The sequence below is a fragment of the Ovis aries genome, chromosome 20, assembly GCF_016772045.2.
Source record: "Ovis aries strain OAR_USU_Benz2616 breed Rambouillet chromosome 20, ARS-UI_Ramb_v3.0, whole genome shotgun sequence".
Lineage (NCBI taxonomy): Eukaryota > Metazoa > Chordata > Mammalia > Artiodactyla > Bovidae > Ovis > Ovis aries.
In genome coordinates, this window is record NC_056073.1 from 23,768,059 (window position 1) to 23,780,869 (window position 12,811).

Consider the following 12,811-nt stretch of genomic DNA (forward strand, 5'->3'; position numbering starts at 1 on the left):
CAGGGAGGAATCATATCAGACTAAAACATTTAGAAGGTGGGGATATTTTGTAAGTATGCTAATAAACCAAATTTCCCCCAAAAGGATCAGATTTTAGTGCTTTTCCATTTTCCATGGTATAAATACATTCATCCTGGTTGATTCTGTGGGTACCAAGATGATATCACCACAAAGAACTGGGAAGAGATGCCTGGGAACAACCTCCCCACACAACTGCTTCACAAAGACTCAGTTCAGTTCAGTTCAGTTCTGTCGCTCAGCTATGTCTGACTCTTTGCGACCCCATGGACTGCAGCACGCCAGGCTTTTCTGTCCATCACCAACTCCCAGAGCTTGCTCAAACTGATGTCCATCAAGTTGGTGATGCCATCCAACCATCTCATCCTCTGTCGTCCCCTTCTCCCGTCTCCAATCTTTCCCAGCATCAGGGTCTTTTCCAATGAGTCAGCTCTTCACATCAGGTGGCCAAAGTATTGGAGCTTCAGCTTCCAATGAATATTCAGGACTGATTTCCTTAAGGACTGACTGATTTGGTCTCCTTGCAGTCCAAGGGACTCTAGAGTCTTCTCCAACACCACAATTCAAAAGCATCAATTCTTCGGCACTCAGCTTTCTCTATGGTCCAACTCTCACATCCATATACGACTACTGGAAAATCCATAGCTTTGACTAGATGGACCTTTGTTGGCAAAGTAATGTCTTTGCTTTCTAATATGCTGTCTAGGTTGGTCATAGCTTTTCTTCCAAGGAGCAAAGACTATCTCATTTAATCTCACAACAACCCTTCTGTATGCATAGTCTTCACAAGATGCTTGCACAAAATAGAATCAGTAACTGTAGAATTCATTGATTAATTGATTTCAACTGAATGAAGCCCTCAGGGAGAAAAATACTTCTTTTTAATTAATATACACTGAGCACTTACCCCGTACAGGTACTATTCTATGCATTCCACCTATAAATTCATTGTATCTTTAAAATGACACAGTGACAGACACTTTTATTTACACATGAAGAAACTGAGGTCCAAAAAGACTTAAGTAGTTTGCCAAAGGTTTTAGAAACAGTAAGTGTATGACCAAAGTTTAGAGCTATATTGTTTTTCACCTCTTTTGAGCACATTAATTGCTGATGTGACTTAGCAATAAAATGGAATAATTATAAATAAAAGTTACATAATTCATGATATATCAAAGCATCTTTTTCCCAGAGCTTTGGAATTTTTGAAGACCAAAATAGCTTTATTAAATGAACATTATAGGTTATATACCTATTGTCCCATTAAACCTATTGTGTATTATGCATCAGAGGCATGCAATAGAGTTTTAACATTTAAATGGAGATATATAGACATCATTTATCACATATATTACCCTAGTATAGGATAATAGATTAATCTCAAAATATCCTAACTCAGGTCTAACAAAACATTGATTGAAAAAAAAAAAAAAAGGTAGTCTACCCATCTTCAATTAAATGCTTGTGAGTCAACTATTTTATTTCCTAACCTATTCTTTTTTCTTATGTGGGGAGATAAAATATTCATTTTACATGGATGGTGTATATGAGGCAAAGGTGACAATTAGTCCTCAGAAGAGGAACAGTGGAAGAACAAATACAGAAGATCAAAAACTATTTAGTTTCTCTAGGGAACAATTTCCCTCTCCCTGGAGAATCCTGAAGAATTGGGGGTAGGGCATGTTTGGTCCTACAAACTCCTTTGGTCACCTACCAGTCAAGACCATGACCATGACTCACTAGGAATTCAATATGCACTAGTCTGATCATCATTTATTACTTTGCTTAGCCACAATGGGTAAAGGTCTTTTAAAAAAATTATATCAGATTTTTAAAATACACGCTATTTATTCCATGGCTCCCAGGTTATTGGAAAATTCTACACTGTTCCCTATTTCTATTTCTTCCCTTGCCTTTTCTTAAGTGCTTTCTGATGCAGGATAGGATGCAGGCTGGCTGTGTAGGTTAAAAAAGCCAAAAGACTCCATCCAAGATCCTGACATAAGTACATTGATGTCTAGAGACAGAGGGATGGGAACCAACTGCCTGAACACTTGCTAAAAGGCCTGTCCCTGACACATTTTTAAGTTTATTGTGAGCAAACATCTCTGATAAAATGTAAACAGCATCCCACTGGAGGTCAGAGACTTGCAGCTACAGCATATCCCAAGGTAATACCACTTTAAGCTTCACATAAACTCTTAAGCAGTTTCTAACCTAAAACCTGACCGTAGGTGGTACAGTTTTTTACGATATGTTATAATAGTGCAATAAATCTGTTAGCTTAAAATCGAATCTCCGTGGCCTTTTAGAGAAATCATCATTAAATGCAGGGTCTTGTTAATGATGCCATCGAAGTGAAATTGTTTAATCTGCTAGGGGGGTGAAAGGTCACCAAATGAATTTTTTATAATACATCAACTTGACACGCAATAGGGAAAACTGTAATAGATAAAAGCAAAAGAAAAGGGCACTGTCTTCTTCTGATAGGTCAATAGCAGTCAAGAGAGTCACTCATCCACTTTCCTTTCACGATGGGGCTCCTTTTGCATTTAATATGGACACCCAATTAATACCCCAGCACCACAGACAACCTCATTTTAGGTGACTTATAGCAATTTCTCCCCCTTCCCTGAAATGAAAGTGATCACAATACATCATAGCATTGTGTGAATTAACGTTAATTGATTCAAGTTACCAAGCAATGATGGGCCACTTATATAATCTAGGCGTTATTGGGTGCTAGAAGGGATGGAGGGAAGATTAGATTCCAGTGTCCGTTGCTGTGACGACGGGAGTCACCTGATGCCTTGTTAGACAGTTGTAAGGTTCTATTGCTGGCCCCAGTGGGGTCGTCAGTAAACTGGAGTGATGTCCAAACATCATTATACGCTGCTCCGATATTAAAGCAAAGGGATTAGCAACTTATTGCAAGCAACCTGGATTTGTCATTGTGCTGTCGTTATCCAATTTCCAACCACTAATGTGACTGTAGCCTGCAGGCAGAAGGACCTACAGCCAAACTTTAAAAAATGGGGAAGGAAAGTTCCCTCCAATCCACCCAGTTTTAACCACTATTTAACAGGTTCCAATACCAGTCAGGTATGTGGAAGAATTTTTTTTCCCTTCAATTCTTTGGTGCAAGCTAAAAGAGAAAGACCAGGAAAACACAGAAATGTTCCAGTTCAGAGATTACCACTATTCACTTCGACTCTTGGTTTTTAATCTGCCAGATCTGAAATGCGTACCCTACAGAAGAGGGGACTGTCTCTACGTGCATGGTAAGCTGAGCAGACAAATAAATAAATCCTATTGGTGCAGGTTGGCTCTGGGAGGTGAGGAAGGTGAGGGCATTAGAAGTACTTCCTCACTTCCTCTTCAACCTCTGTCCCCTCAAAGTTACTGAGTCAGGTTCCTCTAAAAGAGTTCCATCTTTTGATTAAATGTTTAAGGATGTCCTGAGCATTTTTAATCATTCTTATTTTAAATGGGCTACATAGGGGCAGAATCTATAATATATGCTGTGAGGGAACTTCAATTACGAAGGAGTTTGTGAAATTCTATACTCTGTAAGAAGAAAGCATGTCCACTCAATTCAGCAGACATACATGTCCCTTCCACTATGTACAAACATTGTTCTAAGCACTATGAGATATGCAGAGATAAATACACCATCACCTTGGTCCCTTAGGAGCATTTTTCCAAAGAGTCTGTAAGGCAAGGATGACTTTCCTGGCATCTTCAGAGCTGACACATACCATTTTATTTATATTTCATAGTCCTTATGCTCCCTATTAAACCTAGCTAAATGCCCTTAGCTGTTATCCACTCCTAAGAGGGAAAAAAATGTCTTATGATCTCATGTTTTCTTTCTGGCACTACAACATAGTGATTCAAAACTTAGCACACTGTAAGCATCCAATACGTGTTATCATAGTAACACTATGACCCATTGGTACCCACCATGCACTTCCTCTGCTCTAAGGTCATTAAATGCCGGTGGAAACCACCACCTATCGTGGACTGGCCAATCTCCAGTTCTGATGCACACTTGAACATTTACCAAGTCCAAGCTCACTCTAGGACGATAAGCCAACGAATTCAAGAGACAAGGTGTTGAGGCAAGGAAGAGACTTTAATCGGGGAGCTGGCAGACTGAGATAGCAGGCTAGTGCCTCAAAATAACCATCTTTGGGGGGTCTGGATGCCCGGTTCTTTTATAGATTAGAGGTGAGAAAGCAAAATAAAAAGGCCATTAATCTTGAAAACATTTCCTAGAATGGCAAGCCTCAGGCAGGGGATATGTTACATTTTCCTCCCTGCCATCCACAGGTGGACAGGCTTCTGAACAAAGGCACTTTAGTTCAACAGTCAGGCAGAGGGGCAGGATACTCTGAGGCAAACCATTCTGTATAATTAGAATAACTAAAGCAACAAAAAGCAAGTCAAAGAAACAGTTCCAACATGGAGTCAGAATTGGCTTCCTTCTTGCAACATAACCGGTACACTTACTGCTATGCTCTAATACCTATTATTAAACTCCTATGGATCTGTGGAATTTTTCATTTCAAACTGAGATTTGAGTAACTCTAGGCATACGTTGCCTTGCGCCAGGCGCATACAAAGACACAAAATAAACATGGCACGTCTTTCAACAAGATCAATCAGGGGTCAAAATCTATTTTAGTTGGAAAATCATTTAAAATGATATTTTTAAATAAACGTAGCATGACTATCTTATTTGAAATAGTGGAAATTCTGAATACATATTTTAAGATTATACACAAATATTCAAAATTTACTACTTGTAATAGGGTGTTGTAGCAGTCATAGTCTAAAGAGGAAAACAAACCACTCAACCTAAGCAGTACTGCTTAGGTTACTTGGGAACATGAAAAATAGTAAGTTGAAACCTTGACTAGCTAATGAATATTATAAAGTATACTAATTTTATGAAAACTAATGAATATATACTATTTAATGAATATTATAATATTATAATGAATATTATAAAGTATACTAATTTTATGAAAAACTAATGCTTAAGTAGGTCCATATTGAATGATTTCCTTGTAGTAGGTGCAGAATAATGAGATTTTAATACACATACTCTTATTAGATAGTAGTTATGTAAATATTTATTTTCCCTATCTATTAATTTTAAAATGTCTAGATTTTTATAAAAGCCATATAATTTTCTGGACATAATAACTATTCAGTTAATGTTTGGGAAATTAAAAACCATTCAAATGTAAGTTTTCACGAGTATTATATTTAGCTACAACTTCACCATCTGTACACATCTTAAATTACTTTATTGTAAGTTAGTACAGTTCAATTTTGGGATTAGAACTACATGTACATATGGGTGGAAAACTACTGGATGCAGATAAGTCAACAGAAATAATGGGTTAAAATTAACCTCCTGTTTATAAGGAAGATAGCAGAAAAAATATAAACTGCAGAAGTAGAATCAAAGATTTAGTGGTCTGGGGCTATTTAGTATAAGAACAAAGGTCCCTAAGGGCATCACTGCAGAAACAGGGCTGTGAAACAAATGATAGCCTTAATGATGACCATGAATCATCAATAAAAATGTGATAGGTCTACATTATTTTCCATTTAATAAGACTGGATAATATATGTATTCTTTTTTGTTCAAGAGATGAAGCCTTTTTAAAAATGTAGTGATAAAAAACAATTTTTAAATAAATGAAAAGTTTACTTATGCAGAGCATCTCATTTCCCCACAAACCCACGTATATAAAATACCGTTATGATAATTTTGCCACCCACCTCACTCAACAAAGCAGTGAATTTGTATTGCAGTAAAGAGAAGAAATGGTGCAGAAACACCCATTAATGGCAAAGCTGTGGTTTTGCCAGGAGGCGGGAAAGAGACAGACTGGCAGAGCGGGTATCCTTTCCAGGATGAGCATTCTGCCAGTCTTGAGAAGAACATCCTCCTATGATGACAGGAAGATTCTGTCCTTGCAAACTCCAAACAGCTGTTTCCCAGAAAGCAGGGGCCCAGGCGGCAGGGGGAGGTTGCACAAGAGAAGATGCTAAATGAGCCTGAGTGTCACCAATAGACTCGCGTCACCAACTGCCTCTCCTAGTTTCCTTGTCTATTCAAGTCAGCTTGATAAAGGACTTCTTTTACAGGATGAGAAAACTTTAAAAGCTACTAATGTGATGGATACAAAAACACACAGATACACACACCCACGGAACCATGTTCACCATCCCTGCAGCTGACTTTAGGGCCCAAGGTTCATGGCAATATCATAAACAAAGAGCTTTATGTGAGATAGCATATTAGTTTTCTATGGCTGTGTAACAAAACTCCACAAATTTTCGTGGTTTAAAATATCACAAATTTATGATCTTCAGGTTGCGGGTCAAGAGTTCACACAGGCTTGGCTCTGATCTCTGCCTAAGAATCCACTTCCAAACTCATTCCGATTATTCACAGAATTCATTTCCTTGTAGCCGTGGAATAGAGGTCCCTGTTTCCTTGCCAGCCGTCGGCCAAGGTCCACTTTCTACTTATAAAGTCGGTCTGATTTTTTTTTTCTCGTGTGGTGCTTTCCACTAAAAGTAGTGACACTTCAATTCCTTCTCACACTTAGAATCTTTTTGCTTTCCTCTTCTGCCTTATTCTGCTGTAGCAGGAGAAAACTCTCCTCCCTTCAGGGCTCCTGTGTTAAAACGGCCCCACCCTGATTATCCTGGGTATTTTATCTTAAGGCCAACGGTGCCACATAACATACTGTGTTCATGGAAATGCTATGTGATCATATCCGTAGGTTCCCAAGACTACGACTGTCATTTCGGAAATTCTGCGAACCACAAATAGCTTTAGCAGTTCAATAGCTAAACTTCCATAAAAGATACAGATATATTTATGTATACATATGACAAAACACATTACTTAGAGGTTGTTTTTTGTTGTTGTTGTTGTTAATGAAGTAGGAGAAAGGTGGGGAAAAGAAAAGACAAGAGGGAAAGAAATTCAAGAGAGCAAAAATCAACTTTCTACTGCCAGGATTCCAGATAAAAGGTAGAATATAAAAATAAGACACCAGTGGGAAACCCCAAGTTTAAAAATATGTTTATCTCTGTTTCCTCTACTCCACTGAAATTACTTAAAAGAACAAAAGTGAATAAAAATGGTGTGAATCCACAAGGATGAAGAAGGCAGGAGAGGAGAGAGAAACCAACAATAAAGGTTAACAAAGTTTTGGAAGATGGAAAACAGGCTCATGGAACTGACTTAGCCATGTGGAAGACACTTAAATCTAGATGCCTCTAGAGGAGGATAAAGATCAGCAGAGGCCAATTCACTGTGTATTATTTAATTAAAAAATAGCACTCCATTTCTCCCCACAAGGCAGAAGTTGATAGCTTTTTGAAAGCAGGTAGTACTCCTCTTGGTAAGTAAATGTCTGATATGCCCTCAATTTGTTGAAATACATGCAACCCCATTAAATTAACAAGAGTGAATCTTTCACGAACATCCTAAATGTTTCCACTGAAAGGTCTATGTCCTCAGACTAATTTCTGCAATCTCAAGGTCAAGTCACTAGCTTGTCAATGACTTTCCAGTGAGTTCAGTGGAAGTCCCAGTTGACACTGATCAAAGCTGAAAGAAACAGGGCTGGCCTTGGGACGTGCACAAGGCTTCAGGGTTGTTTACCATACTGTGCAATTCTTAGGACCATGGGAAAACTTGCTAGTTCTCATTAAATCCCTTAGGACGTGGCATTTCTTATTCTGCAGCAATTTATTCAGATATACTTCAGAAGCAGTCTTTCCTAAGCTTCAGAACATTTTTATTTTGCCTTATGTATCAGAAACATCTCTTAAAATACTAAAGAAACTGAGAGAGATGGGGAATATAATACAACCAACAGAAAACTGATGTTATAAAATACATGTTCAGTAGTTTCTTATTGAATCAGAAATATCTGAGTCAAATGTGAAAGCATGATGGCTCTGATGGATGCTGGGCAATAAGAGTGATCTTTTCTCTGAAGCTTATGGTGCGATGATGTTCCCTCACACATATGTACGCATACCTGAACTTGGGCTGGGTCCACGCTCTTTCCTGGGTTTCCTCTGCTTTACCGCTATTGTTTTTACTCTTTGACTTTACTCTCTTTCTAGTTAAAAGCTAAATATTTACTGAGTCTTTTTTTATATAATATACAAATCAGGCATTTTGGAAGGATGACCTATTGAAAGCTCAGTACCATAAAATCTAAATAAAATTTAGCAGTGACCTGGTCCTAGAACTTCTTAGTCACCCATCCATAGAATATGCTCATAAGAACTCAGTGGGATCTAAATGAAATTGGGCTAAAGAAGATACATTTAAACATAAGCTAAGATACAGTAGCATCATTTTTTTTTGAGATTCCTGATTTTTATATCACCATGCATAATATGATTATGTCAAAACAAGATGACTGATAAAATAGCCAAGATTTAATAGATTTTGAGCAGTTATGCAACTAGGAGTACTTTTTAATTCTAAGCTAGCAATTTCCAAAGCCCTTCAAATCAACTAGAATAAAAAAAAAAACATTGCTTGAGTTTTCTTGTCATTTCTTCAATATAAGAAAGAGGAACACCAAATACAGGTAAAATATGATACAAAACACTAGCTAATTTTTCATTTGCTTATATTGCTTTGTGTATAAAAAGGCAGTCAATGTATTTCTAGAATACTCCTTAAAATGTAAAGGTGTATCTTTTTATTTTGCTTTTTATTTTATAAAGAATCCCATATCTACTGAAGACAGCTGTACAAAAGCAATTAATATCCATTAAATGCTAATTATTTATTTATTGTAACTACCACAAATGTAGTGGAAAAGCAGCAATAGAAAAAAATCTTTTAATAAAAGAATATGAATGCTCTAAAATTTCATCGAGTTATATTGTTCAGAATAATTGTATCTATTTCAGGGACCTAATATCAACTATATCAACTCAACATGTGCATGAGTTTGAGCTTATTTTTCAGTGGTGGTAGCAAACTTGCAGGGAATCTATATGCTTGACTCTCTATAACCTCACAGCATACATGTGTGAGATGGTTAGTCTCTATATATTTCCCAAGCATTATGACAATTTCATATTGTCTCTCAGTCTGCGGTATCATCTCTGGTTCTTTTGTATCTGCCAAAAACGGAGTTTGGGACTCTAATAGTCTTGACCTCGTGACAGATGTCTTAGGTAAACTTGGACTGGACAATTCATCTCTAGGGTATCACAATGTATAAATTTGAGAGTAATTTATATCTACCTTCCCTTATTATATATTTCATGTACTTCTTCATTTACTAGGCTCAGGGAAATATTCAGGTAGATTTACTTTTGAAATAGGTAGTAAACATTTATCTGATAAAGAATTTCAAAATACAAGCTTATAGAGTCAGAATAACATAGCAAAAAGGATATTACAGATCTTACACAGATCTGTGCCATAAACATCAATCAGTTCAGTTCAGTCGCTCAGTCGTGCCCAACTCTTTGCGACCCTATGAATCACAGCACGCCAGGCCTCCCTGTCCATCACCAACACCTGGAGTTCACTCAGACTCACGTCCATCGAATCGGTGATGCCATCCAGCCATCTCATCCTCTGTCGTCCCCTTCTCCTCCTGCCCCCAATCCCTCCCAGCATCAGAGTCTTTTCCAATGAGTCAACTCTTCGCATGAGGTGGCCAAAGTACTGGATCTTCAGCTTTAGCATCATTCCTTCCAAAGAAATCCCAGGACTGATCTCCTTCAGAACGGACTGGTTGGATCTCCTTGCAGTCCAAGGGACTCTCAAGAGTCTTCTCCAACACCACAGTTCAAAAGCATCAATTCTTCGGCGCTCAGCCTTCTTCACAGTCCAACTCTCACATCCGTACATGACCACTGGAAAAACCATAGCCTTGACTAGACAGATCTTAGTCGGCAAAGTAATGTCTCTACTTTTCAATATGCTATCTAGGTTGGTCATAACTTTTCTTCTGTTGGCAGCAATTATGATCTTGCCTCACACAATTTGACATCTTTGCAGGGATTTATAATCCTGTGAAGTGAAAATCACTCGGTCGTGTCCAACTCTTTGCGACCCCATGGACTGTACAGTCCATGGAATTCTCTAGGCCAAAATGCTGGAGTGGGTAGCCTTTCCCTTCTCCAGCAGATCTTCCTAACCCAGGAATCAAAACCAGGTCTCCCACATTGCAGGCAGATTCTTTACCAACTGAGCCACAAAGGAAAGCCCATATAAGTGAAAGCAGCTCAGTTGTGTCCAATTCTTTGAGACCCCATGGACTATACAGTCTATGGAATTTTCCAGGCCAGAATACTGGAGTGGGTAGCCTTTCCCTTCTCCAGGGGATCTTCCTAACCCAGGGATTGAACCCAGGTTTCCTGCTTTGCAGGTGGATTCGTTACCAGCTGAGCACAAGGGAAGCCCTTTATAATCCTAGGTTGAATAAAACACAAACAGAATCACTGTTTTAAGTTAGTAACCTCCTAGTCATTTTTCCAAAATGTTCCTAAATATAAGTCCATTCCTCAGCCCCTACAGGCAGGATTTTTATCAGCCCCATGGGTATTCATGGGTTTTAACTCATGGCTGTATGGAATTGTGATAGTGTTTTTGTCCCATAAGGCAAAGATCATATCTGTTTCACTTTAGCAACCCCAGAATCTAGCCACTGCTAAAATGCATCACATGATAAATGAATGAATAAACAAGTTGAAAACAAGTTGCCTTAGAAAAATCTTTCTGTCTATGCTTAAAATTTAAAGTACAAAAATATTAATATAACATCCACACTTACCTAGGAAATAGAATAACCACAAAGACTCTAGATTTAATCATGAATTTTAAAATTGAGAATTTAAGTCTATAAATAGCTCTTGGCATTTTTATTCTTATCTTAAAAAGCAGACAGTTTATGTAATTCAGTGTAAATAGACTGACGTTTGCAATATGTATCAAAGAAATCAGCTCACATTTAGATGTTATTATAATTAGTACTTACCCATAGCCGATGACTCCCTTTGACTGAGTCACAAGTAAGGCCCCAATAGTCATATTCAGGACACTTTCTAGTAATCCAGTCTGTTGAGCAATGATAACCTGGTGAGCCAAATTCTGTAATTTGTTACTTGATAAAGATGGAATCAGTCCAGCATTCCTTACTGTTGGCAGATCACCAATTTCAATGACCATCACTTTTGAGATAGTTTCCATAGTGGTGGGGGGTAGGTCTCTATATGAGCTCATTTCTACCATGAGAGGTCTACGCTGACCTACTCGGTCATGACTGGTACAAGTCACAGTTGGGCAATTGCGCTTTCTCTTTGCTCTACTATCAGCCATGGCCTTTAAGGTTGCTTCATTTCCAGGCATCTGATGAATAAATCTGATTTGATCTTGGCTAATCTGCAAGAAGACAGTTAGTCTTTCAAGGATCACGATTTCCCAGCCTTTTTCTAGAACTGAAAACATCACATTGAGGGCCAAATGAATGGAAACACTTGACTGTATTTCAATGGGCTCCTCTCCTTGTAGGACAACATACAAGAGGTTATCTGTGATACTGAAATAGTTGGCGCCAATAGACTCATTCAACAGTGAGGAAGCTGAATGAACTTGAGTAGGTGGAATGAATCTGTCTCCTAAGAAAACATATGGGCTCTGGAGTTCATGGTAGAATACAGCCAGGAGGAGCTTAGAGGTATTTTTGTTCCCCAATAGAAAAAAATGCAAAACACGAGGAGTCTGATCCACAAAGCAAACCTTGGTGATTTTCCTGGTGGGCACAATGGAATAGAAAGCAGATACAGACCTTGAAATGGAGCAGGGAGCACTGGCATTTATGCTACTAAAGGTGTCAACAAAACCACTAGTCACAGATACAACTGGATATAACTTCTGCATTGCCCAGGTGGTATCAGCACTGTCAAGAATTAAGATCACTTGGTCAGTCTGTTTGCAGATATAGCCATTTATCAGGGGTCGGTAGGTGCACTTCTGCTCTTCTCTAAATATGCCTATAAAATAAAGGGGGGGAAAAAGTGACTTAAGAACCTCAGTCTCCCAAAGATGATTTCCAATCCATCATGCTCACCATCACCTGTAACCTCAGGAAACATTTACTGAATATTCAAGTGTACTAGATACTGAGAATGCAACAAAGTCTTGGGAAAAACATGGAAAGATACATATATTAAATAACAGGTCCTATGGCTTAGTGGGTAAAGAATCCTCCTGCAACGCAAGAGACACAGGAGAGGCAGGTTAAAAACCTGGGTCGGGAAGATCCCCTGGAGGAGGAAATGGCAACCCACTTCAGCATTCTTGCCTGGAAAATCCCATGGATAGAGGAGTCTGGCAGGCTATACAGTGCATGGGGCCACAAAGAGTTGGACATGACTGAGCAAGCAGCATGCTGCGTAATTTAAATGAATATGTTACATAAAATATTAGTTAAAGTTAATAATGTATGTAATAGCTAAATGGTAAAAGTAAAGCAAAGTAATTAAGAAAAAGGAATAATCACTAAGGCCTCCAATAATGGAAAAACAATAGATGAGAAAGAGGCAATAATATTTGAGTCAATGGGAAAGAGGTAGATAGATTAAGGCAGCTAGGACAGAAATTTTACAGAAGTATATTAAAATTGCAAAGGTATATTGTGACCAGATTGTGAAAGAGTTTGGATGTCAGACTACATAATTTTATCAAACGTTTTATTTCTCTAAACATGAAGAA

At 38.2% G+C, this 12,811-nt stretch overlaps 1 protein-coding gene across 3 annotated transcripts in view; it reads right to left on the reverse strand.

Annotated features, from left to right (window-relative positions):
* Window positions 1-12,811, reverse strand: part of PKHD1 (PKHD1 ciliary IPT domain containing fibrocystin/polyductin) — a 454,852-nt gene that overhangs the window by 43,069 nt on the left and 398,972 nt on the right. For all 3 annotated transcript variants that reach the window (XM_060403704.1, XM_060403705.1, XM_027959080.3), the window contains exon 61: window positions 11,076-12,090. In XM_060403704.1, the coding sequence (XP_060259687.1) occupies window positions 11,076-12,090 (1,015 nt within the window). The remainder of the gene's footprint in view (window positions 1-11,075; window positions 12,091-12,811) is intronic.